The following is a 27,311-nucleotide window of genomic DNA, read 5'->3' on the forward strand; positions in this document are numbered from 1 at the left end:
AAAGATGCACAGAGAAAAGTACAGAGCGCTCAGGAACTCAGACTGGGGCAAAGGTTCACCTTCAAACAGGACAATGACCAGAAGCACACAGCCAAGACAACGCAAGAGTGGGTTCGGGACAAGTCTCTGAATGTCCTTGAGTGGCCCAGCCAGAGCCCGGACTTGAACACGATTGAACATCTCTGAAGAGACCGGAAAATAGCTGTGCAGCAACACTCCCCATCCAACCTGACAGAGCTTGAGAGGATCTGCAGAGAAGAATAGGAGAAACTACCCAAATACATGTGTGCCAAGCTTGTAGCGTCATACCCAAGAAGACTCAAGTCTGTAATCGCTGCCGAAGGTGCTTCAACAAAGTACTAAATAAAGGGTCTGAATACTTATGTAAATGTAATATTTACGGTTTTTGCGTTGTCATTATGGGGTATTGTTTGTAGATTGATGAAAGGTAACAAAATGTGGAAAAAGTCAAGGGGTCGGAATACTGTCCGAATGCACCGCATATCCTGCCTAGTGGCGCTCGTTGTTGAGTTTTGGCCTCATGAGTAGTTATTTTTTACTATTCAGTTTCAGATAAGGACTGGCCACAGCCAGAAGAGGACTGGCCACCCCTCATAGCCTGGTTCCTCTCTAGGTTTCTTCCTAGGTTTTGGCCTTTCTAGGGAGTTTTTCCTAGCCACCGTGCTTCTACACCTGCATTGCTTGCTGTTTGGGGTTTTAGGCTGGGTTTCTGTACAGCACTTCGAGATATTAGCTGATGTACGAAGGGCTATATAAAATAAACTTGATTGATTGATTGAGATAAGAAATGACCGAGGAGGTGTTTTTGGTGTTGTAGGCCTACTATGCTACAGGATATGCTACTATGTTCTGTACTGTTATGTAAAATAATAATGAATCGTGTGATCTTGTAAACGAGCACCATTGTGAGAAGTGATAATCTTCTATTTCTAATAACAATACAAATAAGTGATGAGTAGGACTATTAGATGTAGGTCAAATCTTCATGAAGGGTATTGAGTGATTTGAGCCCCCTTCGATTCGTGGTGCAGAAAGGACAGTCAGTGAATTTGGAACCTAAATCACATGGGTATGATGGTATGGTTCATATGGTGGATCAGTATTTTTGCACATGGGCAGTTGGGCGAGTTCAAGTGCGTACGACATGAACCCTCAAGTCCATAAAAAATAGTTTTGAGGACAGCCGTTTTAGCAGAGTTTTCTGTCTGTAACTGTTCTTGTTACATCGGATTTGGCCAACTCGTTTGGCCCAGAGAGAGAGAAGACAAGGAAGAAATCACCATTTACCTACCTATAGGCTGCTATAGTCTACACATTTATTTAGTTTGCCATTCTACCGTTTTCATGGAATTTTAGTGGTAATTAAATAGAATTTATTTAGAAATGATCGGAATCTATTTTCCAGAAATATTTGTACCAGCTTCGTGTATTCTCTAATAGGAAAAAGTGAGGGAGTGCCACTCCCCCCCGCGCTACGACAGCCCTACATCTCTGGTTGTAGTGCTTGACTTGCTCAGGACTCGTTTTGGGTTTGTGCTGAAACGACAATCTACATCTGTGTTCTGAGGTAAATTGTTCTCCGTACTGTGCTGCTCTCCTGGTAGAGCGACAGTTACCAGGCTATAGGCTGAACCTGCTGAGGAGGTCAGAACTATGATAAGATGTCTACCTGTGTGGCTGAAAGAGACATGTGGCTGCATCTCAAATTACACTCTATTCCCTATGTAGTGCACTTCTATTCACCAGTGCCCATATAGCTGTTCACTACATAGGGAATCAGTTGCCATTTGGGACACTGCCATAAAGTACAGTATAACACACTGCACTTAGATGGAAAACAAACATACACACACACACAGAGCCATACATTGTTGTTTGTGTTGGCAGATTCTGGTCGAGGGCACAGTCGGTGACGACTTCAATGGAGACATCGCCATTGATGACCTGTCCTTCCTGGACTGTGTGCTCTATAATGGTAATTAGTATACATACTTCAGCAAGACCCCTAGATTTTCAACATCTATTATTATTATTATTATTATTATTTAGACCACTTCCCCTGCCATAAAACATTTTTGGGACAGCTGAGGCAAGCACACCATTTTTCTTCCGGAAGTTTTCCGTTTGTAGTTATACCTTACCACCAGCATATAAAACTGTGTCCCACTCTAGATTGAGTTACAGTTTGTTGGATGTTATTCATTTGTTTGTTTCAGGGGACTTGCCCTCCATGAGCCCCACCACCCCCTTCCCCCCGACGGAAGCCCCTACAGTCCAGCCCCACATCTGCCCAGAGGGGAAGTTTGTGTGTGGGGCGCACGGAGAGTGTGTGGACCAGAGCAGGGTGTGTGACTTTAGACATGACTGCTCCGATGGGTCGGATGAACAGCACTGTGGTGGGTAGTGACCTTGTTCCCTCAGATCTGGGGCCGTGTGTATATAGGATAAGGTCTTGCCTCCCCATTTCAACTTTTTCAACTGTGTGTCTCAAAGGCAAATCTGCTTGATACATATGGCCCCTGGGCTGTGATTTGACCAGAACTGGATTATTGGAATCTTTCCCTTCTCTCTCTTCCTCTCCCACCCTCTTTCTGTCCTTGCTGTGCACTCTCTTCATCCACAGAGAAGACAGAGACCACTAGAATTGTCTTGAATCAGACATGGAATTGTTTAGAATTTTCAAAGACCATAGGTATTGTCTAATGGTGTTTGTTTGTATGTTTCTTTCTGTGTGTCCCCCAGTGAAGGAGGTATGTGATTTTGAGGGGGGCGTTGCATGTGGCTGGGAGAGGGTCTGTCCTGCTCCCTCTGTCCTGCTCCATTCATTCCGCTGGCTCCCTGACCAGGGAAACACCGTACACCTCGGAGAGCAGTACCACCGGCCAGTCATCGACCACACCCTGTGAGCCACAAACACATGCACAGACACACATGTACACATACAGTACAGGCACACATACGTGCACACACACACACTAGCAACGAAATAAGAACAGCATCTTATTTACAATGACGGCCTAGGAACAGTGGGTTAACTGCCTTGTTCAGGGGCAGAACAACAGATTTTTACCTTGTCAGCTCGGGGATTCAATCCACCAACCTTTCGGTTACTGGCCCAACGCTCTAACCACTAGGCTACCTGCTGCCCCAATTGAAAAAACAAATGATTTAATACAGTTGAAAGGTTTACAAATCAAATGCGCTGAAATGAAATCAACTTCTGAAAATGAACACTCGGATTATAGTGATATTATATCTAATCTTGCAGACAATGTAAAGTATGTATAGATGGGTGTAATCTAGAGCCAAGCGTTTCGATTTTTAAATGTGTGGGTATCCTTCTCTTGACACACTTGTTGAATTATGCAAGAGAATGTGACAACAGTAATTAATGAGGCAGTCTAGACCGCGCAGGTGAGTGCAGGTAGGCATAGACCGCGCAGGTGTGTGCAGGTATGCCTTATCACAGCAGGTGAGTGCAGGTAGGCCTAGACCGCGCAGGTGAGTGCAGGTATGCCTTATCACAGCAGGTGACTGCAGGTAGGCCTTATCACAGCAGGTGAGTGCAGGTATGCCTTATCACAGCAGGTGAGTGCAGGTAGGCCTTATCACAGCAGGTGAGTGCAGGTATGCCTTATCACAGCAGGTGAGTGCAGGTATGCCTTATCACAGCAGGTGTGTGCAGGTAGGCCTTATCACAGCAGGTGAGTGCAGGTAGGCCTTATCACAGCAGGTGAGTGCAGGTAGGCCTAGACCGCGCAGGTGAGTGCAGGTATGCCTTATCATAGCAGGTGTGTGCAGGTAGGCCTTATCACAGCAGGTGAGTGCAGGTAGGCCTAGACCGCGCAGGTGAGTGCAGGTATGCCTTATCACAGCAGGTGAGTGCAGGTAGGCCTAGACCGCGCAGGTGAGTGCAGGTATGCCTTATCACAGCAGGTGAGTGCAGGTAGGCCTTATCACAGCAGGTGAGTGCAGGTAGGCCTTATCACAGCAGGTGAGTGCAGGTAGGCCTTATCACAGCAGGTGAGTGCAGGTAGGCCTAGACCGCGCAGGTGAGTGCAGGTATGCCTTATCACAGCAGGTGAGTGCAGGTAGGCCTTATCACAGCAGGTGAGTGCAGGTAGGCCTTATCACAGCAGGTGAGTGCAGGTAGGCCTTATCACAGCAGGTGAGTGCAGGTAGGCCTTATCACAGCAGGTGAGTGCAGGTAGGCCTTATCACAGCAGGTGAGTGCAGGTAGGCCTTATCACAGCAGGTGAGTGCAGGTAGGCCTTATCACAGCAGGTGAGTGCAGGTAGGCCTTATCACAGCAGGTGAGTGCAGGTAGGCCTAGACCGCGCAGGTGAGTGCAGGTATGCCTTATCACAGCAGGTGAGTGCAGGTATGCCTTATCACAGCAGGTGAGTGCAGGTAGGCCTTATCACAGCAGGTGTGTGCAGGTAGGCCTTATCACAGCAGGTGAGTGCAGGTAGGCCTAGACCGCGCAGGTGAGTGCAGGTATGCCTTATCACAGCAGGTGAGTGCAGGTATGCCTTATCACAGCAGGTGAGTGCAGGTAGGCCTTATCACAGCAGGTGAGTGCAGGTAGGCCTTATCACAGCAGGTGAGTGCAGGTAGGCCTTATCACAGCAGGTGAGTGCAGGTAGGCCTTATCACAGCAGGTGAGTGCAGGTATGCCTTATCACAGCAGGTGAGTGCAGGTATGCCTTATCACAGCAGGTGAGTGCAGGTATGCCTTATCACAGCAGGTGAGTGCAGGTAGGCCTTATCACAGCAGGTGAGTGCAGGTAGGCCTTATCACAGCAGGTGAGTGCAGGTAGGCCTAGACCGCGCAGGTGAGTGCAGGTAGGCCTTATCACAGCAGGTGAGTGCAGGTAGGCCTTATCACAGCAGGTGAGTGCAGGTAGGCCTAGACCGCGCAGGTGAGTGCAGGTAGGCCTTATCACAGCAGGTGAGTGCAGATAGGCCTTATCACAGCAGGTGAGTGCAGGTAGGCCTAGACCGCGCAGGTGAGTGCAGGTAGGCCTAGACCGCGCAGGTGAGTGCAGGTAGGCCTAGACCACGCAGGTGAGTGCAGGTAGGCCTAGACACAGCAGGTGTGTTGTGGTTGCAGCCCTGTTCCACCAATTTATATGAATTTATTCATGTGGGAAATACACCCAGTGTATATATGCAAATGAGGCACATACTTTTCTTTATTTCATCAAAATATACATTTAAAAAAAGCTGATATACTAAGGAAATGTAAAGAAATATATATATTTTACAATAACAATTTCGATTACCATTTCTACACACACACCGGGGTCAAAAACGCCATCACAGCCCTCTGAGACATCCTCTGAAACTGAGTAATGATGTTTCAGATGGTTACCTGTCTGGGCTATGATTGCCTATCTGAGGGGTTGACAGTGAGAGCAGAAATCAACTCCTCCACTCTATTTCTATCATTTCCTTTCCTCTTGTAGCCAGTGGGCCAGAGTGCAGGTGCAATCATCCCTCTTCCCTCCCCTCCTCCTCCCTCTTTCCCTCACTCCTGCTGCAGTCCTTTACTCTTCAGTAACAGACGATCATTAAGCTCCAGCAGCCATGGAAGTGAGAGGGGGAACTCTGTCTTCTCCAAACCCAAGGGGAGCCTCTCCTCTCTTGGGTAGGAAGGGTGGAGAGGCATGGTATCCAGGGAGCTGTGAGCTTATGGAGATGGATGAAAGCTGTCAAGTGAATCGCAGCCCTCTACTCTATTCTCCCATGGTTGTAAAGGATGACTGTGATTGACAATCTGTAGGGGCCTGGGTCTAGTACAGGGAGAGATAGATGAGTTTCAGTGACCTGCCTCTGCCTCTGTGGGCGGACACTCTATGTGTGGGGTGGGAGACGGTGGAGGACTTGTCGGACGTGGAGAGCGTGTTCTTGAGCTGAGCGGGAAAAGACGAGGATGCCGTCGAGGTAGACGAACACAAACCGGTTCAAAATGGCGCGGAGAACGTCATTTAACCAGGGCCTGGGCAGGAGCGTTGGTCAGACCGAATGGCATCACCAGGTATACGTAGTGTCCGCTAGCCGTGTTGAAGGCTGTCTTCCACTCCAGGGGCAGAGTCCGTAAGGTACAGAACGGCAGGCAGGGTCAGGGCAGGCAGAGGTCAGTAATTAAGAGCAGTGTCAAAAGGTACAGAACGGCAGGCAAGGTCAGGTATAAATGCACAGGGGATAATGGGGAAAATGGGGGACATCTGGAGGGGGGTAGAGACAAGCACAAGACAGGTGAAACAGATCAGGGTGTGACAACTACAGTGTATTTGTTCTTACCCAACCCTATTTCCCATAAACTAATACTTTCTGCATTTTTTATTCATTATCATATATATTGTATTGCACTTTAAGGTAATTGTCTTTCATGGTCATCTCTATTTATTGTATGTGTCTGAACCACAGCTATAGCCTTAAATAGAATTGCCCCATGGTGACAAATAAAGTTGTTTGAATTCAATTGAATTGTGTTAATAATGTGAACCTCTAACCTCCCCTCTTCTTGTCTCTACACTAGTGGCAGTCCAGAGGGTTGGTACATGTATGCAGACAGCTCCAACGGTGGTTACGGCCACATCACCGACCTGCAGACCCCTGTCATCTCCTCCACTGGACCCCAGTGCACCTTGGGATTCTGGTATCACATGAGCGGCTTCACTGTGGGAACCCTGCAGGTGAATGAATCCCATAGAGTCTCTCAGATGTATCATCAAGAAAAGAGAAAATAAGAAGCGTTGCGTTGTTTCTGTGAAAAAATATATAAATGGTATTCATAGGAAACAAGGGTCTAAATAGACTGAGAATACGTTTTAGCTTATGTAAAAAAAGAACAATGGTGAAACTAAAAGCCTGCAACAAAAAACATGGCACTTATTTTGTCATCTAAATTAAAAAGCCTTTATCGTTTTTTTATGGCAGGCTTTAATTTTTTTTTTTTTTTACATAAGCTTAAACATATTTTGTTCTCAGTCTCTCAAAAGTACTTTGAACCACAATATACCATATGGTGAATAAAATACAGCTAACGGCCATGACAAAGTTAAAAAAAAATGTTTTATCACAAAGCTGTGGTACAATTGTGAGATTTTCTTACTGTATTTCACAGGTGTTATTGAAGTATGGAAATGTCACCCATGAAGTGTGGTCCCAGACTGGTAACCAAGGCAACAAATGGAGACGTGGAGAAGTGTTTCTCGGAATCGACCATGACTTCCAGGTCTGTCAATCATCTTGTCTTGGAGAGAACCATGTCCATAAATCCATCTGTCACAGGTCTTGTGGAGTGATTCATGCTTATTCATGCTGTTCCATGCTGGATACGAGCGTCCGCTAAATGACTAAAATATAAAACGGTTTTGGGGGGGGGGGGTCATTTGCAATTCATGCTTGACTGTTACACTCAGAGGATTTCGACTCACACAGCCACAGATTGATTGTTTGACTCTGTAAAGAGAATTAATCACATTTATTTTATAAAGCCCTTTTTTACATCAGCAGTTGCCACAAAGTGCTTTACAGATACCTGGCCTAAACCCCAAAGAGCAAGCAAAGCAAATGCAAAAGCACAGTGGCCAGGAAAATCTCCCTCGACGGAAGTTATCTAGGAAGAAACTGCATGCTATCACTGCATGCTATCCAATGGCTGAGTACACCCAACCAGAAACAAGACAAAGACCTGACATCAACAGTGAAATAGCAATTTTAGCAACAAATCCCCTGACCTTTGTACTGATGTCCATTAACCTTTGTCAACTGGGCCCAGTCAGATCAGCCATTCAGATAGAGCAATCAGTGTGTCCTTTAGCACTGAAGCGGTGTGTTCAAGAGCAGCTTTCTTACCATCAGAGCTTCAGTGCCCTTTCGCTCTCCCACAAAGCACTTAATCACCCCGGGTCCTCTCTCTCATGTGAAATACAGGTAACTGCCAAAATAAAGGAAACACCAACTTAAAGTGTCTTAAAGGCGTTGGGCCACCACGAGCCACCAAAGCAGCTTCAATACGCCTTGGAATAGATTCTACAAGTGTCTGGAACTCGATTGGATGGATGCGACACCATTAGTCCATGAGGAATTCCATAATTTGGTGTTTTGTTGATGGTGGTGAAAAACACTGTCTTAGGTGTCTCTCTAGAATCTCCCATAAGTGTTCATACACACACCCTTTAAACCGCCTATGCTCCTTTGAGACCACTCTTTCAAAATCGCTGAGATCTCTTCTTCTAGCCACGGTAGCCAAAATAATAGGCAACTGTGCATTTTATACATGACCCTAAGCATGATGGGATGTTAATTGCTTAATTAACTCAGAAAACCTCACCTGTGTGGAAACACCTGCTTTCAATAAACTTTGTGTCGCACATTTACTCAAGTGTTTCCTTTATTTTGGCAGTTACTTGTACATGACTCAGCAATTTGAAGGATGAGCTGCTTGTGTAGTATACAGCTGGTGATTTTGGGCTAGATCCTAAGTGGAACCTCATTCCCTTTATAGTGCCCTTCTTTTGACCAGGTACCATTTGGGATGCCCTGGTATGTTGGGTTTAATTGTGTTTATGTAATGTTTAGCCTTGCTTACCAGGATTATAGTGAAGATGGCTGAGAACGAGACTAATGACGTGTTATTGTGAATTTGCTAGTTTATATACGGTACTGTTGATTTATAAGTATTTGGGTATTACTTCAAGCATTGAACGACTTGGACAGATGGCTGACTTCCATCCTGTCTGTCATTTAGGTGATCTTCCAGGCCAAGCGGGGGATCAGCTACATGGGAGATGTGGTGGTGGATGACGTGACCTTCCAGAACTGCACCCCTCCCCTCAGCCCAGAGCAGCCGTGTGGGCCTGAGGAGTACACCTGCTCCAATGGATACTGCATCCCAGAGGACAACCTGTGTGACTTCCTCAACCACTGTGGAGATGGCTCCGACGAGGACCCCTATATCTGCAGTGAGTGAGAGACCCTTCGCCTGCCCGTTTGATAATAATTAATTAAAAAACAGTGTTACTTACAGCAGCTTTTGCTGAATTTTGTGTGATTCTTTTTTATTTCACCTTTTATTTAACCAGGTAGACCAGTTGAGAACAAGTTCTCATTTACAACTGTGACCTGGCCAAGATAAGGCAAAGCAGTGCGACAAAAACAACAACACAGAGTTACACATAAACAAACGTACAGTCAGTAACACAATAGAAAAATCTACAGTTGAAGTCGTTTTTCAACCACTCCACAAATGTATTGTTAACAAACTATAATTTTGGCAAGTCGGTTAGGAAATCTACTTGGTGCATGACACAAGTCATTTTTCCAACAATTGTTTACAGACAGAATATTACACGTATAATTCACTGTATCACAATTCCAGTGGGTAAGAAGTTTACATACACTAAGTTGACTGTGACTTTTTAAACAGCTTGGAAAATTCCCGAAAATTATGTCATGCCTTTAGAAGCTTCTGATAGCCTAATTGACATCATTTGAGTCAATTGGAGGTGTATTTGTTGATGTATTTCAATGCCTACCTTCAAACTCAGTGCCTCTTTGCTTGACATCATGGGAAAATCAAAAGAAATCAGCCAAGACCTAAGAAAAAAAATTGTAGACCTCCACAAGTCTGGTTCATCATTGGGAGCAAATTCTAAATGCCTGAAGGTACCACGCTCATCTGTACAAACAATAGTACGCAAGTATAAACACCATGGGACCACACAGCCGTCATACTGCTCAGGAAGGAGATGCGTTCTGTCTCCTAGAGATTAACGTACTTTGGTGCGAAAAGTGCAAATCAATCCCAGAACAACAGCAAAGGACCTTGTGAAGTTGCTGGAGGAAGCAGGTACAAAAGTATCTATATCCACAGTAAAACGAGTCCTATATCGACGTAACCTGAAAGGCCGCTCAGCAAGGAAGAAGCCACTGCTCCAAAACTGCCATAAAAAAACCAGACTATGGTTTGCAACAAAGATCGTACTTTTTGGAGAAATGTCCTCTGGTCTGATGAAACAAAAATAGAACTGTTTGGCCATAATGACCATTGTTATGTTTGGAGGAAAAAGGGGGAGGATTGCAAGCCGAAGAACACCATCTCAACCGTGAAGCACGGGGGTGGCAGCATCATGTTGTGGGGGTCCTTTTCTGCAGGAGGGACTGGTGCACTTCACAAAATAGATGGCATCATGAGGCAGGAAAATTATGTGGATATATTGAAGCAACATCTCAAGACATCAGTCAGGAAGTTAAAGCTTGGTCGCAAATGGGTCTTCCAAATGGACAATGACCCCAAGTATACTTCCAAAGTTGTGGCAAAATGGCTTAAGGACAACGAAGTTAAGGTATTGGAAGGGCCATCACAAAGCCCTGACCTCAATCCTATAGAATATTTGTGGGCATAACTGAAAAAGTGTGAGCGAGCAAGGCCTACAAACCTGTCTCAGTTACACCAGCTCTGTCAGGAGGAATGGGCCAAAATTCACCCAACTTATTGTGGGAAGCTTGTGGAAGGCTACCCGAATTGTTTGACCCAAGTTAAACAATTTAAAGGCAATGCTACCAAATACTAATTGAGTGTATGTAAACTTCTGACCCACTGGGAATGTGATGAAAGAAATAAAAGCTGAAATAAATCATTCACTCTACTATTATTCTGACATTTCACATTCTTAAAATAAAGTGGTGATCCTAACTGACCTAAGACAGGGAATTTTTACTAGGATTAAATGTCAGGAATTGTGAAAAACTGAGTTTATGGTGGATGTAAACTTCCGACTTCAACTGTATGTACGGTGTGTGCAAATGTAGAAGAGTAGGGAGGTAAGGCAATAAATAGGCCATTACTGTGGTGGCAATGGTGTTTTTTATTAATTGTACAATCTAATGTAACATTCAACCTTAAAATGAGTAACACATCCATGGCCACATTTTGAGCATTATGTAAATATGAATGTCTTGTTATGTAATCATATTATCTTCTCAATTGCTGTAATTATCTGTGCAGAATCTCGAATGACAATCACTTGCACCATGTAGCCTACTTTTCTAATGTATTCTCAACTGCAATCCAAGTCATTTGGTTCTGCTATTAGATGAAGCACAGTGATAACACATTCATCTGTTGTATAAATGAACAAAATAGCTGACATTGTGTTCCCATTTGAACTTTGCTGTGCTTTTAAATAATTGAAAGCACAGTGATAAACATTTCGGTGACAACTAAACCAAAAAATCGGACATTGTTTTTCCATTGGAATTTGGTTGTGCTATTAGATTAGTCTCCCTAGGCAGACAGTTGCCTCCCACGATGTATCCAATGCTACGGCATACACTGCTCTTGCCTAGCGTCGGGTTTGCGAGACTACTTTTACATAGTTAAAAGTATAGTGATAAATTGTTATAACTTTAGGCTGGTTTTTGAGTGGGTGAATATACAGTGAGCTCAAAGTATTTGGACAGTGCTTTTTTGTTGTTGTTTGGCCTCTGTACTCCAGCGCTTTGGGTTTGAAATGATACAATGACTATGAGGTTAAAGTGCAGACTGTCAGCTTTCATTTGAGCGGTAGTGGTACGTGAGTAAAATCTCTTGAGGAAGCCAAGCCAGTAAAAATGCCATATTACAACCTTTGATGTGATAATTGCTGCGTTTGCTCTATAACCCATTCGTTCGTTTGCCACCGTGATGTACAATAAGGCCGTTACAACAACAAGACAACAGTCACACAGTGGCGGAATAAATTCAACTATACATACGTTTGTTTCATCACAAAACCGGAGAGCAACATCTGTCAGTTGAAGTCCCCGAACCAAATATTGCATGTTACAAATAGTTATATAATCTGCAGCATGGTCAAGTAAGTTAATGTTTTTGACAGTTTACTAAACAACTACTGATTTACAACCACAGAGTTACCGCACGTCAGCACAAAGACGACAGGGGAACTGCCTCAGCTATTCCAGCACCGTTTCAACTTAAACATTTCAACGTCATCAAATTAGGGCGGCAGCGTAGCCTAGTGGTTAGAGCATTGGACTAGTAACTGAAAGGTTGCAAGTTCAATTTTTTTTTTAACAAGGCTATATATGCTTATACACTGAAATCAAACTTAAAGATACCTTAAACTATTTAGTCCAATTAATGTTACTTAAAATCATGTGGCTGTCCTGGGTACTGATTTCTAGTCTGTGCGTGTGTGCACAAGTAATGTGTTTTTTTTACTCACCCTACTTGTAGACTAGTTGAATGCCAATGCCATCCTCCTCTTTCATGTTGGCAAAACTGTCTGGCTCCGTCATACAGTACACTTTTAGTTTTGGTTGTCATAGGCTACCGAGCTAAAATGCTTGCCAGCCTAACTTCCTCGCATGGGCAACAATGTACCAGGTAAGTTAGCTAGCTAGTTAGCGTGCGCTTACTAGGCAACGTCTAGGCTACATATTGAACTTCAATTGTCTCAGGTCAGTGGCACAATATATTAATTTATGGTCAGATCAGAATCGCCATCATAATCAATGGCCTGTACAGAGAATTAAGTCAAAACCATCAGTCCAAATCCCCATCTCCATCATTGGCTTAGGAAAGTGCTGCTGCAGGACATCAACACAAGCAGACCAGAAACTGTCACGCCCTGACCTTAGTTATCTATGTTTTCTTATTATTTTGGTCAGGTTAGGGTGTGACGAGGGTGGGTATGCTTGTTTGTCTTGTCTAGAGTTTTTTGTATGTCTAGGGGTGTTTGTTAGCCTAGGTATATTGTAGGTCTATGGTGGCCTGAATTGGTTCCCAATCAGAGACAGCTGTTTATCGTTGTCTCTGATTGGGGATCCTATTTAGGTTGCCATTTTCCATTTTGGGTTTGTGGGTAGTTGTCTATGTGTAGTTGCATGTCAGCACGCAGTTATTATAGCTTCACGTTCATTTTGTTAGTTTGTTTAAGTGTTCTTCGTTAATTAAGGAAGAATGTATTCACATCACGCTGCGCCTTGGTCTCCTCACTACGACGAACGTGACAGAAACAGTTTTTCTGAAAATGTTGTTTTGCTTCGGAAATGATTTGATTGGTTTGAAGCCATATCCAAACTGGCCTCCCTTGGGGGGTGTTTTGCTGCATCAGGAAAACCCACAGTTGAGCTCAGCTCCACGCTGATTGGCTAATTCTTTCATAATTCATTATCATGGGAGGCCAAATGCTTGCTGACATCAATCAATTTGCTACGGCGGCAACATGTTATACTCTTTTGGTCCAGTCAGCATCAGATAGATGGGCTACACATACTGAGACAGAGGGGCACTGTTTCCCTTGCTTGGATGATTTCTCCGGTGAGAATCAGCCACTTGCGAATTGAAAGAAATTATGAAAACAGAAAGAGACGAAAGATACTTTTATTTTATTTAAAATGTTTTATTGGTCAAATAGCCTGGCTTCCCTTGGCATCCATGAATGCACGCCATTGCATTTGAGGTTGTCCTCAACCATACAGACGCACAAATATCATTCCTCCCCAAAGACATGCTAACCTCTCACCATTACAATAACAGGGGAGGGTAGATGTAACAGGGGAGGGTGTGGGGGGGTATGATCGTTGCATGCTAGGAATATGGGGCCAAATACTAAACTTTTGACTACTTTCGTCCCAATACTTTTAGTCCCCTAAAATGGGCTATGTACAAAAGGTGTTGTCATTTATAAACAGTTCACCCGAAATGGATGAAAATACCCTCAAAATAAAGCTGACAGTCTGCACTTTAACCTCATAGTCATTGTCATTTCAAATCCAAAGTGCTGGAATATAGAGCCAAAACAACAACAAATGTGTCACTGTCCCAATACTTTTGGAGCTCCCTGTTGGTTGTAATCTCATTGATCAACGTCTCAACCAAATATTACTCAATTATCCACATCGAAATGACGTGGTGTGCCAAGTGTGGAAGTTATTTATGTCATGGTGAGTATACTAATGACTAATTAAGCTCTCTTCCTCTCTGTCTCTCTCTCTCACTCTCTTACAGAGGGCTTCAGTGGACACTGCAACTTTGAGTTTGACCTCTGCTCCTGGCGCCAGTGCCAGCAGGACAATTTCGATTGGCTTATCAAAGCGGGCAGCACACCGACCACTGGCACAGGTCCATCTACTGACCACACCCTGCGGGACCCGTCTGGCCACTACCTCTATGTGGAGAGCTCTTTCCCCCAGGCAACCGGAGACGCCGCTAGAATCTCAGGACCCCTCCTCAGCCGCAGGAGCAAGCAGTGCAAGGTCAGGCAAAGGTCAGGGCAGAGACTGTAGATAATAGTTCGGGATCCATGTGGGTGTTACTGGATCGAGATAAAAGGGTCATCTGATCAATACATGGACACAAGGGTTGGTTCTGGTCGGTCCCTGGATGGGAGACCAGATGCTGCTGGAAGTGGTTTTGGAGGGCCAGTAGGAGGCACTCTTTCCTATGGTCCCCCCCAAAAATATCCCAATGCCCCAGGGCGGTGATGGGGGACATTGTCCTGTGTAGGGTGCCGTCTTTCGGATTCAACGTTAAACGGGTGTCCTGACTCTCTATGGTCACTAAAGATCCCAAGTCACTTATCGTAAGAATAGAGGTGTTAACCCTAGGGTCCTGGCTAAATTCCCAATCTGGCCATCATGCCATCATGGCCACCTAATTATCCCCAACTTCCAATTGGCTCATTCATCCCCCCTCCTCGTCCCTATAACTATTCCCCAGGTCATTGCCGTAAATGCGAATGTGTTCTCAGTCAATTTACCTGGTAAAATAAGGGATAAATAAACAAAGGGTTCATAAGTGAGGGTTATACGGTGTGTAATGATTTGGTTAATTTGTTTTAAAGTCAAATTCAGTGTGATGGTGTAATCCACCATACAAACCTACAGACAGATTAAGGGAGGAGGTTTAGGTAGATTATGAAGTAGAATTGGGGGATTATGTATAAAGGACTGGGTCAGTCAGTATCTCCTCCCTCTGTGTGTGACGAGATGAGCCAGTGCAGTGGGTGAGTCCAGGGGCCATCTCTCTTCTCTCTCTGACTGAGCTCACGTCAGTCAGTCTGTCTGAGGCCGGCCTTCTTATTGAGTGCCTCGTTTGTATGGAACTGTGTCTATCTCATCTCGGGCTGGACCTGCCAACCAATCACACACGCAGCTGACAGGCGCCAATTAAACAGAGCGAGGGGAGGAGGGGAAGAGAGGGAGGAGAGAAGAAGCGGTAGTTTAGTCTTCTCACTGCCTCCTGCCCTCCCTCTGCATCGAGTTGCATTTGGTAGAAAACCCCTGTGGAACTCCTTAGCACTGCGTTTGAGTGGCTGACGTTGTGGGCTAGCCGTAATGAACAGGGGAAATAGAAGGAAATGAATGGAGCTACGGAGATGACCTTTTGTATATAGATAGACCTCTTGCTTTGCTTTCATGGTCTACGGGGAGGTGAAACGAATCATAATAAGAGTGTTGCAGTGAAAGGTCAATGGTAATGCAGAAAGCATGAGTCTCAGGTGCTTGTTACTTTGGTCAGATTTACTGAATCAAATCAAACTGTATTTGTCACATGCGCCGAATACAACAAGTGTAGACCTTACCGTGAAATGCTTACTTACAAGCCCTTAACCGACAGTGCAGTTCAAGAAAAGTTCAAATATTTCCCAAATAAACTACAGTAAAACAATTATACAAAGTAACACAATAGCATAGCAATATTGAGGCTATATACAGGGGGTACCGGTACCGAGTCAGTGTGCGGGGGTGCAGGTTAGTTGAGGTCATTTGTACATGTAGGTAGGGGTGACGTGACTATGCATAGATAATAAACAGTGAGAAGCAGCAGTGTACAAAACAAATGGAGGGGGGGGGGGGGGGGGGGTCAATGTTAACTGTTCAGCAGTCGTATAGCTTGGGGTTAGAAGCTGTTAAGGAGCATTTTGGTCCTTTACAAGTCAGGGGTATTTAAACTTCACTTTAATGAGTAGAGGAAAGTCTGTCATTGCTTAAATATCATGGTATTTCTCAGACTGTCTGTGCTTATCCAGCTAGAAATTTGATGGTGCCGATGGAGGTATTTTAAGATGTCGAGTTAGTTTAACCAATTAAACTTGGCCACACCTGCATGACTTCACTATGTTTGTCACTTTCCTGTGTGTGTCCCCCTTCCCTTCTCCAGATCCGCTTCTACCTGCACATGTCTGGAGACGGCTTTGGAACGCTGAACGTGTTCCAGGTCACCAGCTCCTCAGGTCACCAGCTCCTCCTCAACCTGACTGGAGACCAGGGAAACTACTGGCAGAGGAGGGACATCCAGCTGACCTCTCAGGAAGACTTCCGGGTCACCTTCGAGGGCAAGGTGATGACATTTTTTATTGAATTCTTGTGACTTATGTTCATCTTGTGCATATCTGATATAGCATTTGTATCTGTGAATGTTGCTGTTACTGTGCCATGAAAAGGTATTTGCCTGCTTTCTGATTTACTCTATTTTTTGCATATTTTATATACTGAATGTTATCAGATCTTCAACCAAAACCTAATATTCGATAAAGGGAACCTGAGTTTACAAATAATTAAAAATTATTTATTCTTTATTTTATTAGCAAAGTTAAGCAACACCCAATTCCCCCATGTGAACAAGTAATTGCCCCTTTACACTCAATAACTGGTTGTGCCAGCTTTAGCTGTGATGACTCCAACCAAATGCTTCCTGTAGTTGTTGATCAGTCTCTCACATCGCTGTGGAGGAATTTTGGCCCGCTCTTGCATGCAGAACTGCTTTAACTCAGCGACATTTGTGGGTTTTCAAGCATGAGCTGCTCGTTTCAAGTCATGCCACAACATCACAATTGGGATTAGGTCTGGACTTTGACATTCCAAAACTTCAAATGTGTTGCTTTTTAGCCATTTTCATGTAGACTTGATTGTGTTTTGGATCATTGTCTTGCTGCATGACTCAGCTGCGCTTCAGCTCACAGATGGATTGCCTGACATTCTCCTATCGAATTTTCTGATACAGAGCAGAGAATTCATGGTTCCTTCTATTAAGGCAAGTTGTCTAGGTCCTGAGGCAAAAAAGCATCCCCAAACCATCACACTATCAAATCAAATGTTATTGGTCACGTGCACATATTTAGCAGATGAGTACGCACCCTTGTGGGGTCCCTGTGTTGAGGATCAGTGAAGTGGAGGTGTTTTTCCTACCTTCACCACCTGGTGGCGGCCTGTCAGGGAGTCCAGGACCCAGTTGCACAGGGCGGGGTTCAGACCCAGGGCTCCAAGCTTGATGATGCGCTTGGAGGGTACTACTAAGGCTGAGCTATAGTCAATGAACAGCATTCTTACATAGGTATTCCTCTTGTCCAGATGGGATAGGGCAGTGTGCAGTGCAATGGCGATTGCATCGTCTGTGGATCTATTGGGGATGTAAGCAAATTCAAGTGGGTCTAGTGTGTTAGGTAAAGTAGAGGTGATATGATCCTTAACTAGCCTCTCAAAGCAATTCATGATGACAGAAGTGAGTGCTACAGGGCGATTTAGTTCAGTTACCTTGGCTTTCTTGGGTACAGGAACAATGGTGGACATCTTGAAGCAAGTTAGGACAGCAGACTGGGGACCTGCTTGACCATTGGTATGAGGTTCTTGCTGTGGAATGCAGTGTTTGGTTTTCGCCAGGCATAATGGGACCCATTAGAAAGGTGGCAAGCACTTTTTCACGGCACTGTATATGTTTACTATCTTTATCTTATCCGTCTTGCCACAACTAAAGTTCCCTGTGGAACAATTATGCTATTTTATTATATCCTAAGGTGGGCCGCAACGCCAAGGGGGACATCTGTCTGGATGACATCACCTTCTCACCAGGCTGCCTGCTCTCGTCTATGTCAGAATCACTGGAGACTCCACCCCCATCAGGTATGATGTCATGATGTCACTCCGGGTGCATCTCAATAGTCTTAAGTGGCCTCCTCGTCTCCTTGTTTCCTCTCCTTCATAATAGTCTGAAAACCTACCCACTGGGAATTGACTTTGGCCTGTTCAGTTTTTTCGCATTAGCGCAGATGAAGGATAGAAGGAGAAGAAAGAACTAAGTACTACATTATTTAGGGAATAGGGTTTAATTTGAGACGGTTAGTCATGGTTTTGCAGGCATAAATGACTGAGTGAACCAAGCGGTATCAGTCAGTGAATAAAGAACGGCTTGGTCTCCATTCAGATGATTGTACGTTTCCTCTGCATTCTTCCTGTTCTTTACGAGCCAACCCTTGAGAGACGAGAGAAAGGGACAACAACGTGAACTGATTTAGCCCCATTGTCACAGTGGTGCATAGCAGCTATAATTGCCCTTTCTAATGTATAGCTTTACTGTTGTATTGGGTGTCAGAGTGGAAGAGAGAAGAGGAGAGGGAGAGAAGAGGGGGGTTTTGAGGGGATGGGGAAGGCTTTGTGTGTGGCCTCTTTAAGGGACCCCTAGTGATCTGCTGGGCTGGACTATAGGGGCCTTATACACAATAGTCCTGCTGTGTGCTTCTATATCTCTTTCTTTCTTCCTTTCTCTCTCTCTCTCTCTCTGACTTACTCACAGCCACATAATGTGTTTGAGAATGCAACCTAGCCTGCTGTGAGTCTGCCAACAGGCAGGGGCATTAATGAGTCATCACATGACTTTAATGGAGTCTCAGCTCAATGGTAGTCAGCGGGAGTCAGCGGGAGTTAGCGGGAGTCGGCGGGAGTCAGTGTGAATATGAGGATGTTGGTAATGATATATGTTGATATCCAGCTTGCTCTTTCTTTTGACAATTGCTGTGCGTGCATTTGCGTTTGCTGAAATGTTACACTTGTTTCGGGATTATCCTTATGTCAGTCGGAGTTTGTGGCTCACAGACATTTGTGCGTTATGACATCCCCCACCAAGAAAACAAAATGATTTGTGTCTCCCAAATGGAACTATGTGCAAACCCATAATTTAAGAAACCCCTGCAATGGAGAGAGAGACCTATCCCAAAATGGCTTTGACGGATGTAGTTGAGAAAATGGCTGTCTTTTCTCTTACATGAAATATGATTTTGGCCAGACCAATGGCAGTACACTTTAGTCCTCTCACTGGACTTTTTATGTTAAACACACTTGTATATTATATTCCGTGGTCATTGATAGCACTGGAAAGGGAATACGGGCTGTTAATACGGTGTAATATAGTCAGAATAACACCATGTAGTCAAATGTCTAATAAAACAAAATGAGATACAAGCAACTGAGGGGAGGGGAAGATCTAAGGGAGAGATACAGATGGTTGGTGTACTGGCATTAGAAGACGAGACCACTCGTCCTTCTACTATCATTACCCCAACATTATTATTCCATTTGGAACGAGTCAATCCCAAGGACGGCAGCCCCACAATCTCCTAGATCAATTACAAAATAAATCCGATCACCAGGCAAGCAAGGTCGACCTGGCTTTCTCTCTTCTTCCTTTTTTTAATCCATTTTCTATGATGAATGAAATGCGGCTGAACTTGTTTTCGCTCTTCCTCCTCTCCCCCCTCTTCCTCAGAAAGAGCGTGATAGCATCAGAAAACATTTGAGCAATTGTCTCAGATAAATCAAGCTCAAATGTAGAATCCATGCCTTTTATGAGATGCTACTCTATGGCTGTCTCCCATATGGTACTCTATTCCCTATATATTGTAATATTTCTGACCAGGGCCCTATGGACCCAATGTTGCCATTTAATATGTAGCGTATGATGTATAATGGTATGTAACGACCGTGGACTAATCACATCAAAAGCGGTGGAGAATGGGCCTGTTGTTGAGGAGGACAGGGAGATGAAAGACAGTCTATTCAGATGAGAGGGAATGAGTCAAAGTGATGGAAAGCCATGTGGGACAAGTGTAAAAAGACAGCAGTGTGACGGCACCTGATACAAGAAGAGATTCATGACTGTAACAGGTCATTACCGTAAGATTGTTGAGAGTCTGGATGTGGTTGCTCTGTGATGGTTATGGATCATGTTGTCAGTAACACACAACCCACCAGACAATAAAGACAGAATCCACAGATTCTTGTACTCCTCAATCCACCAGGGGACAATATCCCACCCAGGGTGAGTATATGGGGTCGAAGGGCAGTGGGTCATTACAGTACCTGTGTACCAGTGGAGGCTGCTGAGGGGAGGACAGCTCATAATAATGGCTAGAATGGAGTGAATGGAATGGCATCAACTAAATTAGATCCACTTTTAATGTACAGGCTTCTGAGCCATCATATCCTCGGTATAATCTGCACTAACATTCAGTCTTTCATGCAGAGGGTGGGAGAGGTGGCGGTAGAGGTGAATGGGGGAATAAATAAATAGAGTTTGGCTTGCTGTTATGGTAGAACATATCAGACCTGGGTTCAAAAACTATTTTAAATCTTTCAAATGCTTTGAGTGTTTGCTCTATCCTGCTTGGAGTGCTAAGTGGGCAGGGTTTGCAGTTTTGGGACCTTTCTGTTTGGTCCATTAAGTCCGGCTAGCTCAATCAAGCATATATACATTATTTTAAATGATTTATTACCCTTTGAACCCTGGTCTGGATCATACAAGTACAAAATCAGCTATTTACAAAGGCAGAAACAACTTTCAACATTTGAAATGACTTGAATGTATGGAAATGATTGTCATGGTAGACCAAACTCTTTCTTCGTTACTTTTGAGAGGCAAAATGGTTTCCTGTTTTTCCATATCCATGGATGGCCCCAAATTACACCCGATTCCCTTTGTGATGCCCTAATTTTGACGGTAGGACTCTGGTCAAAAGTAGTGCACTATGTAGGGAATAGGGTGCACATCATGCCACTGTGGTGGGACCATATTCCTTCTGGTCCTGTGCACCTGAAGAAGTGGAAGAAAATATTAGAGGGGATTTATCCCCCTTTCTTTGCTTGAATTACTGGGACCACCCCTCTTCATCACGCATCATCACGCCTCTCTAATACTCCCAAACACCAAGTCTGACCGCACTGGAATGCCTGGCTCCTATACAGCCACAATTGCAGTCCCACATCCCCTCTTCTCAGCCGTCTACTCCCCCTCCTTCTGATACAAAGCCTTACTGCTCCCCTCCTTTGTCCTCCTAAGCCACTGACTGAAAGAGAGGCTAATGTATCATTCAGATCGTCTGCTTGCTTGGCTTACTTTTTATATTCAATTTGAATTCTTGGCCTTTCAGGTCTCTTTGCTTGTTTTGCGATTCAGGATCAGCTTTGCCTTTTAGATCACAATTAATAACGTTACATGCACAAACGGGGGAACTGATACTAGATCAGCACTCCTAGTCTGGCTTGACTAAACTGTATGGATTTGACAGTAGACGTCATTAGCCCGACACTAGACGTCATTAGCCCGACATTATGAAGGTGAAGGTGAAGTTCTGATCGTGCAGAGGTGAGCTCACCATCTCAATACCTGCATTATTTAAAAGCAACTGCCTCTTTATTGTCACCTTGGGCCTTTTTATCCAGTCTGTGTGTGTGTGCATGTACACTACATTACCAAAAGTATGTGGACACCTACTCGTCGAACATCTCATTCCAAAATCATGGGCATTAATATGGAGTCCCCCCCCCCCCCCCCCCCCCCCCTTTGTTGCTATAACAGCCTCCAGGCTTTCCACTAGATGTTGGAACATTTGCTGCGGGGACTGCGGGGAGCATTAGTGAGGTCGGTCACTGATGTTGGGCGATAAGGCCTGGCAGTCGGCATTCCAATTCATCCCAAAGGGGTTCGATAGGGTTGAGGTCAGGGCTCTAGGCAGGCCAGTCAATTTCTTCCACACCGATCTTGACAAACCATTTCTGTATGGAACTCGCTTTGTGCGCGGGGGCATTGTCATGCTGAAACAGGGCCTTCTCCAAACTGTTGCCACAAAGTTGCAAGCACAGAATAATCTAGAATGTCATTGTATGCTGTAGCGTTAAGATTGCCCTTCACTGGAACTAAGGGGCCTAGCCCGAACCATGAAAAACAGCCCCAGACCATAAATCCTCCTCCACCAAACTTTACAGTTGGCACCATAGATGTAGGCAGGTAGCGTTCTCCTGGGTTCCACCAAACCCACATTTGTCTGTCACATTGCCTGATGGTGAAGCATGATTTGTCACTCCAGAGAACATGTTTCCACTGCTCGAGAGTCAAATGGCGGTGAGTTTTACACCACTCCAGCAGACGCTTGGCATTGCGCATGGTGAATTTAGGTTTGTGTGCGGCTACTCGGCCATGGAAAACCATTTCATGAACTCCTGATGAACAGTTTTTGTGCTGACGTTGCTGCTAGAGGCAGTTTGGAACTCGGTAGTGAGTGTTGCAACCGAGGACGGTGCCACGTTAAAAGTCCATTCTACTGCCAATGTTTGTCTATGGAAATTGGATGGGTGTGATCGATGTTTTACAGCTGTCAGCAACGGGTGTTGCTGAAATAGCAAAATCCACTAATTTGAAGGGGTGTCCACATACTTTTGCATATATATATATATATATATATATATATATATATACACTGCTCAAAAAAATAAAGGGAACACTAAAATAACACATCCTAGATCTGAATGAATGAAATATTCTTATTAAATACTTTTTTCTTTACATAGTTGAATGTGCTGACAACAAAATCACACAAAAATGATCAATGGAAATCAAATTTATCAACCCATGGAGGTCTGGATTTGGAGTCACACTCAAAATTAAAGTGGAAAACCACACTACAGGCTGATCCAACTTTGATGTAATGTCCTTAAAACAAGTCAAAATGAGGCTCAGTAGTGTGTGTGGCCTCCACGTGCCTGTATGACTTCCCTACAACGGAGGAACCCAGGGCCAACCGCACAAGCATATGGTCTCACAAGGGGTCTGAGGATCTCATCTCAGTACCTAATGGCAGTCAGGCTACCTCTGGCGAGCACATGGAGGGCTGTGCGGCCCCCCAAAGAAATGACACCCCACACCATGACTGACCCACCGCCAAACCGGTCATGCTGGAGGATGTTGCAGGCAGCAGAACGTTCTCCACGGCGTCTCCAGACTCTGTCACGTCTGTCACATGTGCTCATGTGCTCAGTGTGAACCTGCTTTCATCTGTGAAGAGCACAGGGCGCCAGTGGCGAATTTGCCAATCTTGGTGTTCTCTGGCAAATGCCAAACGTCCTGCACGGTGTTGGGCTGTAAGCACAACCCCCACCTGTGGACGTCGGACCCTCATACCACCCTCATGGAGTCTGTTTCTGACCGTTTGAGCAGACACATGCACATTTGTGCCCTGCTGGAGGTCATTTTGCAGGGCTCTGGCAGTGCTCCTCCTTGCACAAAGGCGGAGGTAGCGGTCCTGCTGCTGGGTTGTTGCCCTCCTATGGCCTCCTCCACGTCTCCTGATGTACTGGCCTGTCTCCTGGTAGCGCCTCCATGCTCTGGACACTACGCTGACAGACACAGCAAACCTTCTTGCCACAGCTCGCATTGATGTGCCATCCTGGATGAGCTGCGCTACCTGAGCCACTTGTGTGGGTTGTAGACTCCGTCTCATGCTACCACTAGAGTGAAAGCACCGCCAGCATTCAAAAGTGACCAAAACATCAGCCAGGAAGCATAGGAACTGAGAAGTGGTCTGTGGTCACCACCTGCAGAACCACTCCTTTATTGGGGGTGTCTTGCTAATTGCCTAGAATTTCCACCTGTTGTCTATTCCATTTGCACAACAGCACGTGAAATTTATTGTCAATCAGTGTTGCTTCCTAAGTGGACAGTTTGATTTCACAGAAGTGTGATTGACTTGGAGTTACATTGTGTTGTTTAAGTGTTCCCTTTATTTTTTTGAGCAGTGTATATATATATAGTGTATTTCTGATGATTGTTAGGTCTTAAGACCAGAGCCAACCCAAATCCACAGGGAATTCACACAGCTGTTTGTGCACTGAATGGATACGAGTTTTAGTTGTGCGCTATTTGTTTTGATTTCAATACATCATTGATTTCCTATCTCACTGTCCTTTTGTCTAGTCTGGTCCTGCTTATTACCCTAGTCTCTTGGCTGCATGTTGCAGCATGATCCATAACATTTCTACAGCACTCTGTGTCCAAAATGGCACCCTATATCCTATACAGTATAGTGCACTACTTTTGACCAAGGCCCAAAAGTACTGCACTTTATAGGGAATAGAGTGCCATTTTGGACACAGCCCTAGTGCTGGGCAGCCTGACCGTACCCTCTTTCATTTGAGTGGTGCTTCACTTCACTAATGGCTGACCCCTGACCTCTGCTCTACATGATGTAAGCTAATGCATGCCAACATCATGCTAGCTACACACACACAGATCCTGACACTGCTGCAGTTTCCCTTTGCCTTCATGTGCAAGCCACCGAATGCTATACAATAGATTGACTTTGTGTAATTCTCAATACATGGCATCTCACTTGGTGTGTGTGTGTGTGTCTGTCTGTCTCATGCAAATATTATGCATTATAATCAGTGTGTGTGTTCCCTAGGCTCCTGTCCTCTTGGCCACCTGCAGTGTGAGAACGGCCAGTGTTTCCATCCAGACAAGAGCTGTGACTTCATAGACGTTTGTGGCGACGGCACCGATGAAAAGGATTGTGGGACTTCCTGCTCTTTCGAGAATGGTCGCTGTGGTTGGAAGAGCTCCCTGGCTGACAACTTTGATTGGGCATTGGGTGTGGGCTCGGTCCGGGGCATAAGACCTCCATTTGACCACACTCTGAAGAATGAGCATGGTAGTGTATTAGTGTATTTCTCTCTGCAATTTCTATGTCAATTCCCCGATATGTGAATTTTTCCACCACTTTTTATAAAAACATGAAACTTGGTACAGTTGCACAGTTTGGGGCTCTGAACAGTTTGGAGCTCTGAGCACAATAAAACATCCTCTTGCCATGGAGGCTATTTCTCTATCCCACCATAACCGAACAATGTATTTTTTTCTTCATACTGTATCTGCTGAACCAAACATGAAAACATAGAATAGAGTCCAATAACAAACTTGAATTGATTTGAGGAAGTGTATAAAAATTTGCTTTTTTACATTCCCTAACTGCTTTGCGAATAAATTAAAACCCATATCCCAGAATTTTATGAGATAGTTCGATCCCATTTCTTGGCTCAAGATGGACAGTATAGATAAGAAAAAGAACATTCGTAATATTTATGCGTTTTAACATTTGTGTCTGGAATGGAAATTCATAATTTCGTCATAGCAGCTTTGATAGAGAAATACATTTGAGCAGAATGAACGCTATGGACGTGTCCCAAATGGCACCCTATTCTTTATAAAGTGCATTCCATACATAGGGCTCTGGTCATTCAATACAGTAGTGTATTGCACTATATAGAGAATAGGATAGGATGCCATTAGGGATGCATCTCCTTCGATGCATCACAGACAAGGTATTGAATGGATGCAGTATCTTGAGAAGCTTTTGAATTGACTTAGAGCCACATATATGAATGATTAGACTCTTCCAGTCTGTTGAATGTTCTAGATCACTGACTCACGTTGAATCCAGCATGTTCTTTTTTAACATTGGAGGTTTGATCATTGACTTGGTAAACTTTTCTGTGCCCTCTGTAATGGCAACCACCGAAGGCACCACGGGGCAATTGCAGTGATCGCCACCCCATGACTCTCCCTCGCACCCCTATGACCTCACTGTAATTTGTCATCAGAAGCAAGAACAGTCTGAGGTGGCTATCAATCTGCTTCACACCTCTCTCTCTCTCTCTCTCTCTCACCCAGGTCATTTTGTCTATCTGGAAGCTACTCCAGTGGGATTTAAAGGTGATAAGGCTCACATGAAGAGCTCTGTGTGGAAGGAGTCCAGTGCCACCTGCAAGCTCACCTTCTGGTACTACATTTCCCACAAAGCATCAGGCACCATCCGCTTACTGGTCAAGGTACAAATGTTATTTTACTTCTTGTTGAGGTATGGACATAATATGGAATAGTATACAGTTGAAGTCGGAAGTTTACATACACCTTAGCCAAATACACTGCTCAAAAAAATAAAGGGAACACTTAAACAACACAATGTAACTCCAAGTCAATCACACTTCTGTGAAATCAAACTGTCCACTTATTGACAATAAATTGCACATGCTGTTGTGCAAATGGAATAGACAGCAGGTGGAAATTATAGGCAATTAGCAAGACACCTCCAATAAAGGAGTGGTTCTGCAGGTGGTGACCACAGACCACTTCTCAGTTCCTATGCTTCCTGGCTGATGTTTTGGTCACTTTTGAATGCTGGTGGTGCTCTCACTCTAGTGGTAGCATGAGACGGAGTCTACAACCCACACAAGTGTCTCAGGTAGTGCAGCTCATCCAGGATGGCACATCAATGCGAGCTGTGGCAAGAAGGTTTGCTGTGTCTGTCAGCGTAGTGTCCAGAGCATGGAGGCGCTACCAGGAGACAGGCCAGTACATCAGGAGACGTGGAGGAGGCCGTAGGAGGGCAACAACCCAGCAGCAGGACCGCTACCTCCGCCTTTGTGCAAGGAGGAGCAGGAGGAGCACTGCCAGAGCCCTGCAAAATGACCTCCAGCAGGCCACAAATGTGCATGCGTCTGCTCAAACGGTCAGAAACAGACACCATGAGGGTGGTATGAGGGCCCGACAGCCACAGGTGGGGGTTGTGCTTACAGCCCAACACCGTGCAGGACGTTTGGCATTTGCCAGAGAACACCAAGATTGGCAAATTCGCCACTGGCGCCCTGTGCTCTTCACAGATGAAAGCAGGTTCACACTGAGCACATGTGACAGACGTGACAGAGTCTGGAGACGCCGTGGAGAACGTTCTGCTGCCTGCAACATCCTCCAGCATGACCGGTTTGGCGGTGGGTCAGTCATGGTGTGGGTTGCATTTCTTTGGGGGGCCGCACAGCCCTGCATGTGCTCGCCAGAGGTAGCCTGACTGCCATTAGGTACCGAGATGAGATCCTCAGACCCCTTGTGAGACCATATGCTTGTGCGGTTGGCCCTGGGTTCCTCCTAATGCAAGACAATGCTAGACCTCATGTGGCTGGAGTGTGTCAGCAGTTCCTGCAAGAGGAAGGCATTGATGCTATGGACTGGCCCGCCCGTTCCCCAGACCTGAATCCAATTGAGCACATCTGGGACATCATGTCTCGCTCCATCCACCAACGCCACGTTGCACCACAGACTGTCCAGGAGTTGGCGGATGCTTTAGTCCAGGTCTGGGAGGAGATCCCTCAGGAGACCATCCGCCACCTCATCAGGA

General features: G+C 45.0%; 1 protein-coding gene across 1 annotated transcript in view; it reads left to right on the top strand.

The window, feature by feature from the left end:
* Positions 1–27,311, top strand: part of malrd1 (MAM and LDL receptor class A domain containing 1) — a 134,288-nt gene that overhangs the window by 47,323 nt on the left and 59,654 nt on the right. Inside the window, exons 7-17 of the mRNA XM_038997260.1 lie at positions 1,909–1,996; positions 2,238–2,417; positions 2,764–2,923; positions 6,566–6,722; positions 7,154–7,264; positions 8,783–8,996; positions 14,048–14,295; positions 16,202–16,381; positions 17,835–17,940; positions 24,546–24,791; positions 25,811–25,968. Of these exons, the coding sequence (XP_038853188.1) occupies positions 1,909–1,996; positions 2,238–2,417; positions 2,764–2,923; positions 6,566–6,722; positions 7,154–7,264; positions 8,783–8,996; positions 14,048–14,295; positions 16,202–16,381; positions 17,835–17,940; positions 24,546–24,791; positions 25,811–25,968 (1,848 nt within the window). The remainder of the gene's footprint in view (positions 1–1,908; positions 1,997–2,237; positions 2,418–2,763; positions 2,924–6,565; positions 6,723–7,153; positions 7,265–8,782; positions 8,997–14,047; positions 14,296–16,201; positions 16,382–17,834; positions 17,941–24,545; positions 24,792–25,810; positions 25,969–27,311) is intronic.

This window comes from Salvelinus namaycush, chromosome 7 (genome assembly GCF_016432855.1).
Source record: "Salvelinus namaycush isolate Seneca chromosome 7, SaNama_1.0, whole genome shotgun sequence".
NCBI classification, from domain to species: domain Eukaryota; kingdom Metazoa; phylum Chordata; class Actinopteri; order Salmoniformes; family Salmonidae; genus Salvelinus; species Salvelinus namaycush.